The sequence below is a fragment of the Lytechinus variegatus genome, chromosome 3, assembly GCF_018143015.1.
Source record: "Lytechinus variegatus isolate NC3 chromosome 3, Lvar_3.0, whole genome shotgun sequence".
Classification (NCBI taxonomy): domain Eukaryota; kingdom Metazoa; phylum Echinodermata; class Echinoidea; order Temnopleuroida; family Toxopneustidae; genus Lytechinus; species Lytechinus variegatus.
Window position 1 is genome coordinate 59,108,069 of NC_054742.1, and position 21,108 is coordinate 59,129,176.

Sequence of the window (21,108 nt, forward strand, 5' to 3'; positions counted from 1 at the left end):
TAAATATTAACTCTTAATTAATGGAGACTTCAGAAATTGTGATCCATTCATTTCACAAGAATGGACAAAATATAACATTGTTCTGCTCCCCCCATGGGCCCCTACAATCCTGCCACTAAAACAGAGTCCATTCAATGCACTTTCTTACAAAATCCAATTTACACTAGACTAATAAAAAAGGTGGGCTAGAATTTAATTGCTCAATTTGACATTCACTTTTTTTTAACCTGTGCAAACGATTTCAATACAGCCAATAGCATTTTCATTGACTTGACGATAACAAGTGTCACATAGACAAAAGGCCTTGTGCTAGGTCATGAAGTGCTGTGCCAGATATTGAACTCAGCGCTCTCCTGAGTGACGTCATGTGCATTTGACCAGTGGGTCATGACACCTCCATTCATGCTTGCTACCAGTCATTTGCCAACTTGTGTCAATTTCAATTTACAGCCAGTGAATCCATTAGTCTTGCAAATAAATTACAAAAGAATAAAGAAGAGGTCATATGAAATCATCTTTATTAAGATATGCCATTTTACCACTATACTCATTACAACTGAGCTCATACACTTTCTACACTTAATTATCATTTCACAAAATAAATTTTCATGCAGAGTACTTATTTTACAAAAGGTAAAGTAAATGAAGAAAAAAATTAATAACAATGATCATGTATCAATGTTAATATTCATGTAGTCAAATACATCATAATTACTCCTTCTCTATGATTATGGTTAAAAAATACCTGTGATTCTCGCCGATAAATAATTATATTGAATTAAATAGGGAAAATTAAGTAAAACAAAACAAATGAGTAACACTTTATTTACCTAAGGTGGCCACTTCAGTTTAACTGCTCTACCTGTGTGCTCTTAATAACAAACTTATGTTATTATTACCCTTCTCCAATCTAGATGATGAGTGCCTAAATACAAGAAGTCAAAATGTCCCATTTTTTAAAGTCTTTGGTATGACTCTGAACCCACAACCTTGTGTTAATGAGGCAGGCACACTACCACTGACCCAGCATGATAGAGTGCATACTATTGTAATTACTAGTACTACTAATACAACTACCACTTCTCCTAATAAAAATTATGATAAAAGAATACCTGTGACACTTACAAGTTATTTACCTTAATAAGAAAAAAAAATTATGCTACAGGCTACGGTACAATAATGCTCATACTTTCAAGTTTGTGTGTTGCATTAAGGTATTTACATTGTTACATAGGCTTACTATGAGAACAACATAACTGCATGAAATTTGCTTAAACCTGATGAATCCCTGAGAATCAAGTTGTCAAACACAAACCTGGGCCGTCTTACAAAGACTTACGATTGATCCAATCAATCTCAAGCATATGGAAATCCATCAATGTCATAATTTTTTTCTTTAGGAAATTTGCACAATGTCCTTTAAAAACAAAGAGAAGCACACTGAATTGTCAAGAAAACAGTGAATGTATGGATATAAATCATATCTAGAGAGTATTTTGAACAAACATGCATGTTAGATGTTGAAATTGCTGGCTTTCCATAGTTGTGGTTGATTGGACCAACGGTAACTCATTGTAAGACAGGGCCCTGGACAACATCTTTAAGAATTGTGAGCAACACTGACTGACTGAAACTGGGTAGCATGGTAAACTATGTGGGGGTTCCAGGTGAATTTGTCAGGTATTAACATTGATGTTAGTGTTGGAAGCACAATTTGGGTTGCTTCCCCTCCAAAACCTTTTCTGAGTTCGCAAAACTGATCAAGATCACAATATTGACATCTCAACAACTAGTGAGTGACTTTTCAGGACCATCTTCATTTTATGTTTGATGTTATACTCGTGTAATAATTAACCTAACACCAACACCTAAAGGTCAACACTGAACTTGAAATCACCCAATGAATCTGTAATACAGTGTAGCAAAAATTTGACTGGTGAGATCAAAAGATGGTCCGCAAAGACTATTTCATTCATTTTTCCACAGCTGAGTGTTACAAGCATAAACCCCGGGTCAAGCTTCAAAATGATGAAGACTACCAGTAAATACCAATGGTCAGAATATTTTGGAAATGGAACATCTTTGAAATTGGATAAAACATCCCTCTTCTTCACCAATAAAGTAAAGGCAAGAAGGATTACTAATTTGAAGACATAAATGTATTCAGCCTGTTCCAGTAACTTCGGTTCACCATTTATTTTCCAGATTTTTTTTAAATTACAATTTTCAAAGGGGAATAAAGAATTCTCTAAAACAGCACAGAAATTCATAGGGTACATGTGGTAAGCATTATGGCTTTTTTTTTTTACTAACAAACACATATTTTGACATTTTTTTAAAGAATAAACATATTAAGAATTACTTTATAATATGCTTTTCTTCTATCATAAAATTTGTGAGGGCAGGAAGATCAGGATTATGATTTTACAAAGCTGAGAAAAAGGAACACGAAAAGTACCGGTAAACCTCTCAAGCCCTCATAAATATGCAAATAAAGATCATAACAAATTCAAAATGTTTAAAGTACATGCTAAAAGCAATCATAAAGAAAACATGAATAGAAAATATATTGTCAAAATATTTGTTACAATGAGATAACCTTATACCTTCCAAAGGTGGAACACAAGAAAAAAAAGGAATTCCATCGGAAAAGAAATTTGACAGGAAATGAATGGAGTGTACAATAAGGAAAGGATGAACAATAGGCTTATACAAAAAATATTTTATTAGATCTTATAATGGGTAATAGAGATTCATACAACCCATACATGCATGTACCTGCTTAAAATGCAAAAATATCGAGTTGAGAGGGAAAATAACATGGGAAGAATTTTCTGAATACTAGCGGCATGCCTACATGTTTTCCTATGCCTATGTTCAAGGGACATGATCAATGCCAGTATGCTGCATAGTAGGTAGAAAATCTAATGTTCCTAATGTTACATGTAGATTTCACTTCATGTATCGATCAACAAGAATCTATATCTTATCTTATTTAAACAAATAATGCAAGGCTTCTGTTAGTGCATCGGTTCACATTGGCACATCTGATAACTTCAGAACTGTCCAAAGCGATGAATCAGAAGTTATAGCATGCATTTATAGTTAGACCCAATGCACTCAGAGGCATGCGCTATTTGTATACAATCTCATAATACCCTGTACAGAAATTATCCTGCATTTGCAAAGGAAAAACATTATCATCAATAAATCATGAAGGCCTTCTTCTTGTTTAGTGTGGATGTAAGTTGGGAATAAAAGATAAGAATACGACAAAAGATGTGAGAGAGAACTTGCTTGACATCAAATATTTAAGTTGTATGTTACACATACTCATTAAAATATAACTACCTAGAAAAGACAAGATATCTGTTTCTAAATGGTGCTTTTCACCAAAGGTAATAAGAAATTAAAAATCACACATAGAAAGAGAGTACGCCCTCTCATGGTGTAAGACGTTTAGGGTCACGAGGGAAGAGTGACGTCTTTCTGATATTATCCAGACCAAGGTACAACATGGTGACACGTTCCAATCCTATCCCACCACCAGCATGTGGTGGTGCTCCATATCGGAAGGCATCAATGTACGCCTTGATCTTCTCAATATCTGCATTTGGAAATGAAAAAAAGAATGCCATGAATTTATCTTTTGATCGGTAACTTCTGTATTCAAGTAATGAGAAATCTAAATATTTACTTCAGGCGACTTACTGTTGGGTTTAAAGTGGCAGATCACATATTTGATTTGTACGTACAATCTTATAGAAACTGTACAGATATCCCAATTCAGTCCTACGATATTATGCTATTAGGATTATCTCTACAAAGGTACAATACCAGACCTATTATGGACAGACAGTGCAATTTATTCAAATAATTATTCAAATAAATCAAGAAATCTCTACCTATGTTATGATGATTAGCTCTCTCCAGGAGGAACTTTGAATCGTGGATTCGCTGAGCACCGGACATGATCTCCTCTCCTCTCATGAAACAGTCATATGAGTTGGAGTATTGCTGAAAAATAGAAATTGATGGGAAAATACAATTAACAAAGTTGCACAAACTATAATACTGCAATTGATGTATGACAAATAAAATCAATGTCAACATGAATGGCAGGGTCATATTATAGTGAAGCCAACAAAATTGTCATTTTTATAGGCACAAAAAAAATTATATGCCCATGGAAAAAAAAGAACAAAAGATCTTTAAAGGTCAAATCCACCCAAGGAGAGTGCTGATTTGAATATAGAAAAATCAAACTAGAATAGTGCTGAAAATTTCATCAAAATCGAATGTAAAATAAGAAAGTTATGACATTTTCAAGTTTCGCTAATTTTTCACAAAACAATGATATGCACAACTAGGTGAGTCAGTCGATGATGTCCATCACTCACTATTTCTTTTGTTTTTTATTGTTTGCATTATACAATATTTCATTTTTTATTGATTTGACGATAAGGACCAACTTGACTGAACCATATAGTATTAAACAATGCTAATTCCACATCTTCAGGGAGGAATTAATCGTTGTATCACTTGACAATGAGGAGAAAAATGGAATATTTCGTATAATAAAATGCAAAAAAAAATAGTGAGTGGATGACGTCATAGTCTCCTGATTTGCATAGCAGCCAGGATGTGCATATAACTGTTTTGTGAAATTAAGCAAGACTTTAAAATGTCATAACTTTCTTATTTTACATCCAATTTTGATGAAATTTTCAGTGTTATGCTAGTTTGATTTTATCTTTTTTCAATGAAATAATTTTTTATTGGGGTGGTCTTGCCTTCTTTTTCCTAATCAAAACTTTTAATTACTCTCTTTCCAATTTTCTTCTAAAAAACACAAAAATTTCTTTAAATATACATTAAACTGCTTTATGCTCAAGTTCTCATCTTGTTGTCATTGCGTTTTTTTTTTGTCTAAATAAGATTTCATTAGGATACTGGACTCAACAATCTCTGCTTCTTTTTAGCAACCTCCTCCATTCCAAACCTGTTTGTATGATAAATCTTGATTATATATTGTACATAAAATTTCCTCTTTGTTTTATGGCTCATTATATCAAGATGTATGAAATCAAATATTAATTGTAATTGTTGGAAATGGAAATAAATGAAATGAAATAAAAACATTTCTAGTTCCAACATGACTTACCGGGTTGTTTGGATCAGGCATGGTGTAGAAAGGTCGGATGCAGAGTGGAAACTTGTCCAATATGTAGAAATCTGTGTCATACTTCTCCTTCACAAGCCGCCCAAGAAACTTCTCGTTAGGGGTGCTGTCAGATAATAACAAGTAATAATTACAAGCCATAAGATTAATAATTTCAGTAAGTTATAAAAATGATAACATTCAGTTCTCATCTCCCACATATCTTGTAACACTTACCATACCTATGCAATTCTTGTGTGACATGGATATTATTGGCCTGTCTATAGCCCGACGAGCCTTTTACAGCACACAAGCATTTCAAGGAATAAACTCCAGCAAGGTACCCATATACCTCACCTGGGTTGAGTGCAGCACAAGGTGTACCAATATCTTGCTGAAGGAGGTTACACCAAGGCGAGGATTCAAACCCACAACCCTCTGTTTCAAAGTTTGGAAATTAATCCACTGGGCCACAATACTCCGAAAAGACTCTCTAACATGGGATAGGGGCACTGTGATCACACAATCAATTTTTCATCCATGTTTTCACAAACGGTAGAATATAAAGACATACAACTGTTAATTTTCCTTTTGTGCAACTCACAAGCTGAAAATGGGTTCTACCCTTTGGTGGCAAAATGGCATTTTAGAGTATTGCTTTCAATATTGTGTATTAACATTGCTTGGATAAAGACCCAGACACTTGGCTTCAATATCATGCTTCCTTTGCAAATTTCTCAGCAATTACAAATTTTCTACCAGAACAATTTGGAAATATAATTTTATTCATATATGCAAACGCTTGATTGTCATTTAATTAGAATGTTACAACTGGTGGCAGATACAGGGTTTTGAAATAGAGGGGTGCAAAGAGAAAATTTGAAAATAGATAGGGCGCAGAGTCCAAATTCCTGAGATTTAGCTCTGTTAATAATGTTAATGTTCAATGGGCAATTCTCAAAATATAGTTGGAGCGTGGGTCCCTTGGGCCCCCATCTGGATCCACCACTGATTACAACTGGCATTTATCTTCAATTAAAACACACCTGAGGTCTTCCAGGTCATCAATCTCAACGCCTGCATCACGCAGCATCTTGATGGCCTCAGGCCACTCAAGACGAAGAGGGGGATCAAGGAACTTGAAGTCCTCCGAAGGGAACTGGCGTCTCACAGTCTGAATTTCAGTCTGGAAATTATCTCGAAGACCCCGGAAAATATCGTTGAAGACATTCCCAATGACATCCAGGGCCTGTTGAAAAGGAATAAAAGATATCCATAACGGTTTGGATCTCACGTATAACTTAAGTTCATAGAGACCTCAATTTTCCTTTTTTGAAAATGCAATTTTTTTTTAAGGCTACACTAATTTTAGAAAATAAATACTGTACATTCCAATCTTCAACTTTCTTGCCTCCCAATTTCACTTATACCTCTATCCACTTTTGTTAGTCCTTTTAGGACTCACCATCTGGTGTGCTATAAAACATTTCTGTGATTGTCCATACCAACATGCACACTTTCAGGGTTCCCAACTTTTCAAGAAAACAAAATTCCCTGATTTTTTCCTGATGAAGTTTGAAAATTCCCTGATAATTATTTAGACCCAATACCAGTTTCTCATGTTTTCTAAGTTGTTGCAGTGAATTACATGCATTTTCAGTATAAAACAATAATGTAAAACTAATTAGTACCACCATAACCAGTCATTCAATGGATGTTGTCTTGATATGCAAAAATATAACAGAGTCTGAGTACCATGCTCTCCACTTTTGGGTTGATCAATATTCCCTGATATTTCCCTCATTTGAGGCATTTTTACCTGATTGTAGGTATTTTATAATCAAATTCCCTGATTTTTCCTTGACTGGAAAAAAGTAAAACAATTTTCTGTGATATCCCTGATGGGCTGGGAACCCTGACCTTCAAACATCATCTACAAACTTAGTATTCTTTGGTGTTCTAAATATCACATGCCATGTTCTACGGTGGCATGTGCAAAGCATATGATAAGGCAATATAGTGAAAATAATCATTATTATTACTATTACTTATTATTTGTACTGTGCTTTTCCCATTAGGCCCAACGTGCTTACAATGAATTAATTAAATGTAATATTTTAAAAACTACAAAGTACAAAAGAGATGAGTTTCTAATGACTTTATGAAAATTGCTAATGATGGAGACCGTCTAATTATTAGTGGCAGGTAGCTCTAGGATTTTGAAGCCGACACCGTAAAAGTTCTGTCACCGGCTAATGTACGAGTTAATGAATATGTGAGGCGAAGATGATCACTGGCCGACCTAAGAGCTCTAGTTGGTGTATACAGATTCAAGCAGTTACTTAAATCATATTGTGATTCATGTCGTATTTCATGGAATACTTACAAAAACAAAAAGCTTGCTACTTTTTATATACAAACGACAGCAACCATGAATTTACAGATGTGTACAATAATTCAGTTTCTTAATATTCTTTATAGCTTACTTCATGATAGTGATATTGGAAGGCCATCTCCATGTCCATGCCGACAAACTCACAGAGATGACGATGGGTGTTAGAGTCTTCTGCTCTGAAAACTGTTTAGGAAGAATACAAAAATGAAATACCCCAATATTAAAAAAGTCTTGATTTTCTTATATATATATACATATATAAAGAAAATCAAGATTTTCTTAAGTTTTATTTGAAATTCTTTTACCAGCTTTACTTTCATATCTCAAAGCGCTTTGTATCTAAATATATTTTTAATTTCTGTTCTATTCTGAATGAGTCTCATATCTCAAAGTGTTTTTTTTTTTGGTCATTGTACTACTGCTAAGACTAATTCTTATGCAATAACTACATTCCAAATCTCAATTACAGATCTCAATAAGATTTTCACATTTTTTTTTTAGTAAGCTCAGTACATAATTTCTTTGCAATCAATGCAGAATCTTCAATTTCAATCTCAGGCTGGTTTTATCACATGAAATCTAAATACATATATTAAAATCTCAACCAATCAGCTGCTTTCCTATCAAATATAGACATTTTAAATGTATATATTTTACTAGATTTTGGGCTACAGCATTGTATTATATGTATATTTCATATTTAATAAACACAAATTAAATTGAATTGAATTAATACAGATACATGACAGTAAAGAGAGCCATAGCAATATCCTATTACTTACTTATTTCCCAGTATCTTGAGTCAGGAGGGTGTTTCTTGGAAATTGTCAACACTTGACCAAATTGTCAGCTCTGGTAATTTCAGGGAAAATAGTTGGTTTTGGTTGAGAAGGACTGGCTCCTGTCTGTTACTATGGTGACTGTAAGAGCTGACAATTGAGTCTGTGCCAATAAATTTTCAATGAAACACCCCTCTGGAGAGCATTTCATCAACATTTGTTGTTTAACAATTTGTCAGATCAGACAATTTTCTTTGATTTTGATTGGCTGAGAGGTACAGTTCCTAATGTAACTGTCGGATAAAACATACTTTGTCAGATAAAACGTTAAACATGTCCTTTCTTAAATGCACCCCTAGAGGTGTTTCACAAAGACTTGATCCTGTTTGTGAAACACCCCCTGGTCCCAAAAGATGCATGAGATATTTGGGCATGTGGTTTGTAATTACACATCAGACAGATAAAAAAAGGAAAAACTCATCTCACCTGCTCCTATAGTGAAGACCCTCTCAAAATCAGCAGCTATTCCCATCTGTTTGTAGAGTTGAGGTGACTGAGCAAGATAGGCATTGTTCTTAAAGTAAGACACAGTGAATACATTGGCTCCACCCTCACTGGCAGCTGTATAAAGGGTAAGAAGGAATAAATGTAATATCTGTTTTATAGTGCATGTTCTGGGGTGAAATATAATGGATTATTACCCATATCAGACATTTGAGCTGGTCATTTACAAAACCGTATTGCCCTAGATTTCATGAATATTGGAAAGCGATAGGTATATACTTTGTATTTTCTTTGGCCTTTCTGCGCATACTGACTTTGCATGCGGAGACAACACAAAATATACCTATGTATTTTCCTTAGTCTCACATCCGGGCATCTATGGACGCGTAGAAAGAGATACGCATCATATTGATCCGTGCAGTACAATATACATCACAATGTCAATCAATATGGATACTGCAACATTTCAAATACATCATATTGGTTTAGTTTAGAGGCAAAGTCTGCTCAACGTGAAAAAATAGAATCACTTTCTTAAAGGGAAAAATATCTAAATTTTCACGATATTGCTCTTGATGTCTGATTTGGATAATAATGAAAATACTGACTGGCTCTTCTTTTGGGAAACATCAAATATATTGCCCTAAAAAGAACCATATTGCCCTCGTCTAAAGACTTGGGCCAATATGATTCTATTTGCGGGCAATATATTTGGTGTTACCCTCAAGGCCAGTCAATATTATATAATTATATACTTTTCTTAAAAAGTTAAAGTAAAACGCAGTTAATACATTTGTTCCACCCTTAGTGACAGCTGTATAAAGTGAAAAGGAATAAATGCAATATCTGTTGTATAATGCATGCTCTGGGGTGTAATATACTAAAGTTAGAGCATCCATGCTGTAGAATAACATGTCACCAGGGCTACAGGTCAAGATGATGTATAATCATAACAAAAAAATCTCAAATACGTCAAAAATTTGGTGAAAATAAAGCATATCCAACGTAAAAGTGTTTTACAAAATCTACACAAATTCCTTCCATGAAATTTATGTTGATAGGGAATAATTCATTAAAAATTTTGAATATATGAATTTTGATTTTAGGGTATCCTGAAAGTTGAAAAATCAGAATATTTGGATTCTATCAGGAAAATGGGCAAGTAGGATATCTCTATGCACTGGATCATTTCCATAATATACTCTTAGTATCTATTATTATATTGTATGCATATTCACTTCTTAGTCTTATTTTACACAGCTAATATTACCTGAAATGATTTTCGGGATCTGGAGTTCCACAAAGTCTCTTTTCTTCATCGCTGATCGGAACTCTTGAACTACTCCAGCCTCAAGACGAAAGATGGCCTGGTTAGTTGTGGTCTGATAAAAAAAGACAAAATATCCAGCTCAAAATTGCTATTGGAAGAATAAGAGATCATTCCTCATATATATGATTATCACACAACAATTACAACTCATAACCAGGCAAAGCCCGGGGTTCTAGTATGCTGCCAAAGAATACCAAACCAACCAGGAACTGATATGCTTGTATGTCTTGATTAAAAAATACTAGAGTGAGCTAAAAACTCAGAAGGTTCTTCCGCCCCTAAAAGGAAGAAAAACTGGCAAGAAATAGGTCTAAACTCCTGCCAAACTAGTTGTTTTTCATTATCTGAATAAAAAGGATTTTGCACATTAGAAATAATTTTACATTACAACATATCTTAGCCTACTATTTCACTTCCAAGATTGTATTTTATTTTCACACCTTACCCTGAGATCCAGGACACGGTTGTCAAGGCGGACATCTTGCCCGACCGTCACATGCGAGGAATCTTCATCTTCCTTTGCTTCTGACCTGGCAGCATCATCAATTTGGAGGGGCAGCCTGGGCTCAGCAGGACTCACCACAAAGATCTTCAAACAAAATAAAAAAAAGCAAGAACTATATGAAATTTATGCAGAGTTTCAATATGAAGAGGAACAGAATATTTAATAGATTCTCTTGTCTATTAATGGTGAATATAAACTTTGATACTCATATGCACGTAATCAAAATAAACAGGTATTCCTCTGCCAGAGCAACAATATTGTATCTAACTTCTAAAATTTTCAAATGACCTCCGTGAACTTTGACCTTGTGATCCTGTATCTTAAGAGATCATGGTCACTCACATGCATACATGACCCAAGTTAGATGTTGATTATTCTAATGGTTCTCCACTTATCACAAGATGGTATATAATGACCTCTTCATTTGCATGAACAAAGAACAGGATATCAACGCTGGAAATGGCAGCTCAACATAAAGCGGGGTAATAATGAAAGTGCTCCTCAGAATAAAGCATTTTCAGATAGATGGTGCTACACACGTATAAATTATAGTTACTATATTATTCACCTGTTCAATATGAAGCTCTACATCCTTCTGGGTACAGCTCTCAATTGGCTGAGGTACAGGAGATATCACACCCTCCACATCAATGATGGATTCCTTTGTAATACTAAATATGGAACAAAAACATGATGGAAAAAGGATGCACAGTTTTACAGTAAATCAGAAAAATCATACCTAATATCATTATTTACAAGATAATCTTATCTCAATTCAAAAGAGGAGCATAAAGAATAAACGGTCAACTTCTATGAGTTATTCTTGGATGAATTTATTAGCATAAAATGTATGTAATGCATATGAATATTTGCAATCTTGAGTTGCATTTGTCAGATTTTGAAAGCACGTTTACTGTGTTCTTACCCATGCTTTAATTGTGACAAAAACTGTTTTACCTATCATTCCCAAACAGAGAAGTATCAAGTTCCAAGTATGCTGCAAAATTGAATTTCTTCTGTTTGGATGTTTATGCCACTTCTCGCTTTCAATACTTTAAGCACAGCTTTAATCAAGAGTTTAAATTAAATCTGAAATCAGAAACAAGCCATAGTGTATAATTTTTTCAAGTGAATAATGACTTACTTGGCAGCAAATTTGACCATAGGCTTGCTAACTTTATCACTGACACAAAGCAGACCTTGACAATTGAATTGCTGTTGTCGGAGCACAAGGAAACACTGTTTACCTGTGAAAATAAAATTTAAAAAATAATTACATACCATGCACAGCTTCAGATTTCATGACATGTCAATAGTACGAGTTTCGGTCTATGAAGCCAGACAGGAGGCACCTTTACCTTTTATAATGTACTGAGGCCCAAGTCTATGAGAATGATATATAGGGTTTAGGGAATGAATTACAGGGGGGTTGGGAAGATTTAGCTCCAAAAATGCTCAAAAGAGCTCTGGAAACTAAAAAAGGGTGCCCTGGAAATCCCCATTCGTTGCAATATTAAAGCTTATCCAATGTTGCAGATTTAGGCAGTATGTTGTGAAAAGTAGCCCCGAAAATAAAACAATAATTTTTTTTTGGCCTGATAGGGTTTATTCGTATAATGGTACTCGGTAGGAAGAAATTCCTCAAATGGTGCCACATGTCTGCACACCTATCCATTGTACACAATTTGAGGGGGAAAGGACTTTAAGACCTTCAACAAAAATGCCTAACATGTATGGAATTTATTAAAATTTATGAAAAATCATTTCAAAATTTTGACTCTTGATTTATGAATGAAAATCTTCCTATCTATTACAGATGAAAAGATCATGGTCATTTTGTCTGCTTGGATTAGAATCTTGCAGATACAAGTAAGCACAGACAAGGGGCACTGTGCAGACTTAGGGCAATACAGCATACATTTTCATGCAGAATGTAAGGATAACCCTTGAAAGCAATTTGTCAAGTTGCAATAGCCACTCAACATCATTTTTTACAGATACCATACCTTTGCTCCTACTAGTGTGTAAGCGGGCCCTGATCCACACCTTTTGATTCACTTTGTCGGCGGTGAGTTCTTCAACTCGATAGATTTTCCTCTCTGAAATAAATCACAGTTTAAAATCTTATTTTGTTTACAATAGCAGGTAGACTACAGTTTATTAACTTTATCATTTCAACTTTAAGCCTAAATGATAGTAGTTGCAGTAAAACACTAATTTCGTGAGAAAGTCGATAAAACCAAGGTTAAGTATGACTATATCATCGTGGATCTAGATCTGGTACAGTTACATAAACTGAACTTTGTGAAATCATAAAATCTAAGCTGAAATACGATCACACTAAAGATCGCCAACACAGTTAGGCACATGTGGGACAGTGTATTATTATTGCTGGAATAAAGACCTGACAGAAGTGATCTAATCCACGCTTATTTTGTTTATTTCTCAGCATTCTCATTCATTCATACAAACAGACACTTGGGTGGTCATTATATTAGATTCTGTAAAAAAGTCTCTAGAGATCGTTACCAGAACTGGAATTCATCTTTAATAATTAACTGTCTTGTTGAGTAGCCCATTTCGTGGGCCATAATGATACAGGGGGCCATTTCATAAAGCTGTTCGTAAGTTAAGAGCGACTTTAAGAACGACTGGTGATCCTTTCTTACGCCTAAACCATTGCTAATAAGTATACCATTGATCGTAAGAAAGGATCACCAGTCATTCTTAAAGTTGCTCTTAACTTAAGAACAGCTTTATGAAACAACCACCAGATCTCCCAACAAAAATGGACAGCAAATCTATTTAAAAACTAAGATTATCTAATAAACAAGAGCTCTGAATAATAATAAAAAACAAAAATCAGATTCCTCTTCCAGATTCAGAATTAATCAGATGTCAGACTAATATCCACCATGCTCAATAGAAAGTCACTGTATGCAATTACACATGATTACCATATAGTCTGTACAGTTTTGTATGCAAGTCAATATCACAGTGCAACACTGCAATTAATCTCAATGCAATACACATGTAATTACTGTAGTGTACACAATATGATATGAAAAAAAACATACCTATCTTATTCTGTGACTGAATCAGAGGATAATTGCCATAACAATTTTCAGCAAAGTCAGCTTCTTCAGCTTTAGATGCTTCAGCCTGCAATTAAGAAAGGGAGTGAGAGCATACAAAATCACAGTGAAGTATTGTGAAGTACAAATTAATCACTTTAGAATGTTTGATTTTTTTCAAATGTTCAATAATAAAAGGTTCATAACTAGGGGGCAAATGTTTAGTGTCGTTATCAGCAAAAAAAAATCTTTTCCTAGAATGGCCCAGCTCTGTTCCAGTGGAATTCAGTTTTCTTATCAGGATCCAGGCTTGTCCCAGGTCCCAAATGAACTCCATTTGCTGTCCATAGCTTTTCATAGCTTCCATGACATTTATATTAACTATTTTTACAACAATATGATTTTAATATGATTAATCTATATCATTTTATAGTATTCAATATAGTTTCAGCTTTTTTAAATGCACTGAATATTTATCTAATTATAATATCAGCATATAGTTGCATACAAAGTCCACAACTTTCTGTCAATTTTGTTTAGAATGTTTTTTCTTTCTTCAAATGTTCAATAATAAAAGGTTCATAACTAGGGGGCAAATGTTTAGTGTTGTTATCAGTAAAAAAAAATATCCTTTCCCAGAATGGCCCAGCTCTGTTCCAGTGGAATTTCAGTTTTCTTATCACGATCCTGGCTTATCCCAGGTCCCAAATGAACTCTATGTACTGTCCATAGCTTTTTTTTTAGCTTTCATAAATTTAAAGGAAAATGAAATCTTTGGAACAAGACAGCGTGTGTGAAAACAGAAAAATCAAAGAAACAGATCGATGAAAGTTTGAGAAAAATCGGACAAATAATAAGAAAGTTATCAGCATTTGAATATTGCAGTCACTAATGCTATGGAGATCCTCAAAGTGGCAATGCGGTACTATGTATGATGTCACTTGTTAACAACTCTCCCCATTATATATTTCACTTAAATTGCCTCTTTTATCACATCTATCAGTAGATCATGTGTTCTTTCTATAGGAGGGCATGTAATACAGATTTTAAAGATTACATCATTGATAAAGAGTTTGTATCACCATAAGAAAAAGCAGAAACAGACATTTTGAGGGTATGTGATCCCCTTAAACATTTAACAACAATGTGATTTTTAAATGATTAAAAAACTTTTCGTTTGTTTTACTTTTAGTACAATAATGCTTACACGTACAATATTTGGGCACTTTAATCTGTATCATTTATAGTATTTAATAAAGTGTCAACTTTTTTAAATGCACTGTATATTGATCTCAATATATTATCAGCATTTAGTTGAAGAGAAAATCCGCAACTTTCTGTCAATTTTGTTTCCCCTAAGGAAAAGTCCTGAGACTGAGGATCCACCCTACAGACAGAAGAAGGATCGCCTACCTGTTGTGCTTTTCTTTCAGACTTCTTAGCTGCTTTTTCTGCCTCTTTCTGGGCTTTCTTCTGGGCTTTCTTAGAAATTGGTGCATTCCTTAATGGGGTTGAAAGACAAAAATGGAAAGATTTCAATCAAAATACATTAAAGAAAATTGATTTTCATGATCACAATATCTAACATGAACATTTTACAAGCTAGAGGAACAGAGTAATTGCAAAAAAATTTAAACAACAAATTAACACACTTAATTTTAGATGTATGAAATCTTGAGAAAAAGAAAGGCTTGGAGGGCAAAGGAGAAAGGATCTTCAACGTTGACGAAGTCAAGTTTAATTGTGGACACAAGCCCGTGAAGATTGTGGCCAGGAAGACCCAACAAGGCCACATTTCATTGTTACACCACGTTCTTCCTTGACAACTTTGATAGCTTGCGGCAATGCAGCTGGGGAATGCCTCCCACCTTTCCTCGTCTTCAAAAGGAAGAAAAACATGGACAAGTTCTAAGACTGTACACTTCTAGGGACGAGAGTGCAAATGACCGACAGTGGGTGGAGTAACTAAATGATATTTCAGGACTTCTTCAAGAGTCACTTCACTCCCTTTGTGGATGCAAGAAGGGAAAAGGAAGAAAGGGTCATCTTGATTTATGACAGACATAGATCATATGAACCCATTAACGTGATAAATATACACGAGAACACGACATCGTATTGTTTCTTCTCCCTGCACATACCAGTCATTTTCTTCAGCCCTTGGATGTAGGTATATTTAGCCCGCTAAGTCCCACTACAATGTCACCTGTAGTAGGTATCGCCGCGAACATCCTGGCAAGGTGATCACGAGGGACCTCCTCACCAAGTTGAATGGAGAATCCTATCTTCGAACCTCGAGCAAGTTTAACTTGCACGCTGGATTCCCGGCAACAGGAATTAACCCATTCCATCCAGACAAGATTAATGGAGAGGAAATGTTTTGTCCAGCCAGCCTTGTCAATCCATCAAGTGAGCCTGAGGTAGGCCTGACTAGGGACACTGCATCCCATGCAAAGGTAGCTGCATTCCCAATCAATCGACGACCAACTCCCCCAGCAAGGATTCTGCCATCACAAGGAAGCGGAAGTCTCCCGGGGTAGCGATCACGGAAACACATGTCTACCACAAAATACTTCAGGAATATGCAGTTGATCCTGATGATGATGCTCCTCAAGTTCCGGAAGAGATCCAAACTTCAAAGAAAGGAAAATGCAAGAAGGACAAACACCAAATGCCAGCAAGTCCAAAGGAGTTTGCTACACCCACTGTCACCCCTGCCCAGTCAGAAATCCCAGGCATATCTGGAATGAATGATTAATCACAAACATGATGGAAGCTCGTCTTTCGCGAAGACGCACAAAGTGAGGACGAATTCGAGGAAGGTGATGAATCTTCAAACTGCTGTGTGTGTGAAGCAAGTGTGCCCAAACAGGTGGACAGAGCCCATGTCTTCATCCTTGATTGGGTAAAGTGTGACCATTGCAATCACTGGGTCCATCTGCGGTACTGCTGTCACTGGTTCAGAGCACCCAAGTCCTCTGACTGCCCATGCTGCAATGAGAGTTAAAGTTTTTCAAATGTCTCCCTTTCACATTTCACTATATTTTGCAGTGTTGTCTTTCTTGAGACATGTTTTGTTTGATGTCAATATTTGTGACAGTTTAGTCTATTCTCTCCAACAAAATGGAATCGTCTCATTAATTATTATTTGTTTTAAGTTTAAGATATTTCAATAAATACCAATTGTTCTCATATTATGATTTGTATAGTTATAATTACTTTAAATATTGCTTATCTTAATTGTCATAATTGTTATCATTATTGATATTGTTATTATCTTCCCATCATTTTTGTAGCATTGTTATTGTAATTGAATATCTTTTTTACCCTCAGTATTGTATTTGCCATGTTGTTGATTGAAAAGATATACAAGCCTGTGTTACTATTTCATGTTTATGTCTAAATGTGCATTCATAATATAATTTTATTCATGTGCAAACAAAAAAATGAAGAAAAGGAAAAAGGAAAAGGAAAGAGAAAAAAAGTGAATATAAAATGCTTCTTATAGAAGCCTTCAGTAAAACTGAACATTTTATCTCTATTGCATGTTTTTATATGGTCAAAACTGGTGGTTGTTTAATTGATTAGTAGATTGATTGAATTGTTAATTGATTGATTGAATGGATATTTGACTGATTGATTGATTTGCTGGTCGATGGATTGATTGAATCGTTGTATGGGGAACTTGGTCGCCAGTGCGAAGTGCGATAATTAAGCTTTTTTGATATATGAACGTCATACCGGTATGGATACCACTGTTGAAATTTCAATACCAAAATACCGTCATACCAAAAGTTGAAAATATCATACCGGTATTCTCTTCTGTATTGTCGTTTATGGGTATTTTTACAGTAAAATTAAGCCAAAACGATAAGTTCTTTGGCTCTCTCCATGTATTTAATGAAATCAGAATCCAATAATCTAACCTCGAAATGAATACATCGCCCCTTAACTACCGGTACTGTCTGAGCTCCGCTAGCCACTGCATAAGGCCTCGGCCCCACCGCTACATACATGGGGTGCATGTCAGCTCAGCTCCATGCACTAGTGTACACAGCTACAGTAAACAACGAAGTCGATCGAGACGGAGAGCATTTCATGAAGAGTTTTTTTCAGTGGTTTCAACAACTAATTTGCTTTCCGCCAATCACATGCGAGGGTTTCCTATGTAGCTTGTAACATCCCTCTACAGACTACACAAACAAAATCACTGACAAAACTCTTTTTGAAACACTCCCTAGCCTGCCTTTTGACCACGTGGTGTATATTGCTGGCTTCAACAAAGTATCAACATTGGCTAGGGCGCCGTTGACAGACAAACCACAGGCATGACAGGGATTAACAATAACACTTGTTTTTTCTTTATGCAATTTTTTTTTTCTTGGACTGCTCTTAACTTGCATCAATTGGAATGTCCACTTGGACTCGGTTGCTACGCTCCCTCGCATACCACCCCAACCCCCCGTTTATTTTATAAAAAGCTGGATCCGCCACTGGCACTGGGCAAGTGCGGTACGAAGAAATCGGCCGGTAAATATATCGATTTGCCATATTCCTAATTTTCATATTTTTAATTTGAAATAGCTAGTGCGATTTTTTCCTGAATTTGTCGTCTCTTAATGTGCCCCCCTTTTAAACATTGAATTAAAGGTGTCCGGCAATACGAATTTTACGATACGCCATACGGTATACTACTTTACTAGCAACGGCGGTACCCTACCGGCCGGGCCTACGCCTACCGGCATGACCGGGCCGCGAGCCACTCCCATCGATCCGATCCAGGCCATTGACATTGTTTTGACATTGCGCTGTTCAGTATTAATGACAAAGTAAATATAAGCGAATAAAGGGAGAAAGAGAGACAATTTTCACGATGAGACATAACGCAGACTATACTTACCCTTCATTATTTCCCTCGTTGTCTGCCATAATGATGAAATGAGCCAGTACAGCGTTTTTCAATCCAGAATTTCAGCGACACACGTCCACAGTTCCACGTGAAGAAGAAAAAAACTGCAAGTACATACGGTGCAGTCAAAATGCAAAATTTAAAAGGAAAAATAGACCCCTGATTTGCTGACAGGGCTGAAGGTTTTTAGAGAATTAAGAGTCTTCCCAAGAGTCTTCCCGGGAGTCTTCATAACAAATATAGCCTAATATTGTTATTTTTATGCATTTCTAATATTTGATAGAGGTAGCACCATTTATTATTTCAAATCAGTAAACGTATTTTCTCAGCAAAACTAGACAACATCAGAGAGTCCCCCATACATGCCCCATATACCCAATCCACCTTGACACTCACCAATGATTCACTATCCCCCAAAATAAATAGCAACCCCCAAGGCAGGAGAAGAATGCAAAGAAAGTGAGAAAAAAATCCCAAGGCTAAGTGCATTCACTCACTTTAGTTATCGCTCTCTTGCATAAACATCTCTACAAGAGATGCAGCACCGTTTATTAGCTCAAACAAAGTTTTTCAGCGAAACAAGCCAATAATAGTCCCCCATACCCAGCCCACCCCAGGCCGATGCACCTTGACACTTCAAAACTGATTCATTATATCACAAAAATACAACAACAGCCCCTAAAGCAGGAAAAGAGTGCAAAGAAAGTGGAAAACACTGATCCCAAGGGCTTGCGGTATGCACACTCACTCCGGAACTAACTTCACTTATCACTCTTGCATGTAATTCTCTTCACCAATCATACATCTTCACAAAAGATTTCATATTTTATTTGTTTTAATTTCTAAATACTCCTGGCTATTTGAATTTTCTCTTGTATTAAATGGTTTCAGCCTATATACTAAATTTCTTCTAATGATCATCAAGAGGATCAATGGGCATAAAGCCCAGGAGGGGGATGCATACCCCCCAAAATTATAGAGGTCTTAAATTTTATGATAATAAAAACAAATGCTTAATTCATTCAGAACAGGTCCATCTATCCATAAATTTTTGAAACATATTTTGTGAAGTGTTTAAAAGAAAAGTCCACCCTAACAAAAAGATGATTTTAATTAAAAGAGAAAAATCCAACAAGCATAATAGAGACCAATGACGTCATCCACTCACTATTTCTTTGGTATTTTATTGTATGAAAAATTTTCTTCTCATTGTCAAGTATAACAACAATCAGTAGCGAACCGTGACCCGGAGGAGACAAAGCATTGGGGGGGGGGGCACTGCATTGTTTGTGAACAATGCCGTGCCCCCCAATGCTTTGTCTCCTCGGGGTCACGGTCCGCCACTGACAACAATTTATTCCTCCCTGAACATGTGGAATTAGCATTGCTTAATACTATATGGTTCAGTCAAGTTGGTCCTTATTGTCAAATATGTAAAAAAAATGAAATATTGTGTAGTTCAAACAATAAACAACAAAAGAAATAGTGAGTGAAGGACATAATCGACTGTCTCATTTGGATGTCACTGAATTGTGCATATCACTGTTTTATGAAAAATAGGCGAAACTATAAAATGTCATAACTTTCTAATTTTACATCTGATTTTGATGAAAATTTCAGCGTTATGTTAGCTGGATTTTTTTCTATTCATTCAAATTAACATTTTTCTGGGGTGGACTTGATCTTAAGAGAAAGGCTGGCCATCTGAGATGTTAATTGGCCTGCGAACAACTCAATGTGGGCCGATGTTATTTGGCTACTTTTACATCTACCGTAGATATTGCCTAAGCACACAACACACACACAGACACTATATTACAAATCCCATTGGTATGGTTTAGAACTCACACATCATCATAGTATTTGCATAAAGTAAAAAAAGGTTACATTTCTTCTATAATCCTTCCCTGAATTCACACCTCTGCACTATACTCAAAAGTATCTCTCTGACCAGTATGTTTTTACTCTTGATTTTCTCAAACAAGATATCAAGCAAAAAAACAACTACTTGACTATGAATCTGATCTCAGCTTGAGAGGGCCAATTTGACTGATCAAATAAAGCCCCCCCCCAGACCTCAGCCACTGACTACATGATGCTGAAAATTGTGATTCCCCCAGGCACTGTCGGCCTATAGGGCTGATAATGATATCTACTTCAGCACAAATATTGATTTACAACAATCAATTATCTATCCTACATACTTATTGCTTCATAACGGGAGCATTTCACGAAACCCAATAGTGATTTTCACTGACTACTGTTACATGGTATTTACCAAATCCTTGCATCTGATTGGCTTAGAACAAAATGGTCAATAGAAAATCTAGATGTTAAGATGCTTCGTAGAATAATTCTTTGGTTCAATGCATTAGGGGAAAGGTTAACCAACTAAATTATTCACAAATTTTTCAAAGTACTCCACTCCTTTCCAATCCGACTTTTTGAAAT

General features: G+C 35.6%; 1 protein-coding gene across 1 annotated transcript; it reads right to left on the reverse strand.

The window, feature by feature from the left end:
• Positions 1–1,975: 1,975 nt before the first annotated feature.
• On the reverse strand, positions 1,976–18,769 carry LOC121411504 (aspartate--tRNA ligase, cytoplasmic-like). Its single transcript, XM_041604268.1, has 14 exons — positions 18,649–18,769; positions 15,162–15,249; positions 13,752–13,836; positions 12,681–12,773; positions 11,819–11,921; positions 11,243–11,345; positions 10,615–10,758; positions 10,110–10,221; positions 8,822–8,956; positions 7,648–7,739; positions 6,208–6,410; positions 5,165–5,288; positions 3,906–4,017; positions 1,976–3,607 (listed from the first exon to the last, which is right to left on the reverse strand). Exons 1-14 carry the CDS (start codon positions 18,675–18,677, stop codon positions 3,444–3,446), a joined length of 1,587 nt encoding a protein of 528 aa, XP_041460202.1. The 5' UTR covers positions 18,678–18,769; the 3' UTR covers positions 1,976–3,443.
• Positions 18,770–21,108: the final 2,339 nt, after the last annotated feature.

What these genes read in the sequence shown, in the direction of transcription:
- LOC121411504 (XM_041604268.1), bottom strand. Translation starts at nt 18,677, where the DNA reads ATGGCAGACAACGAGGGAAATAATGAAGG. An exon ending in TCAGTCACAGAATAAGATAG is followed by an intron (nt 12,774 to 13,751) that starts GTATGTTTTTTT and finishes GATTTATTTCAG; the next exon opens with AGAGGAAAATCTATCGAGTT. An exon ending in GATCCCGAAAATCATTTCAG is followed by an intron (nt 8,957 to 10,109) that starts GTAATATTAGCT and finishes CCCTTTATACAG; the next exon opens with CTGCCAGTGAGGGTGGAGCC.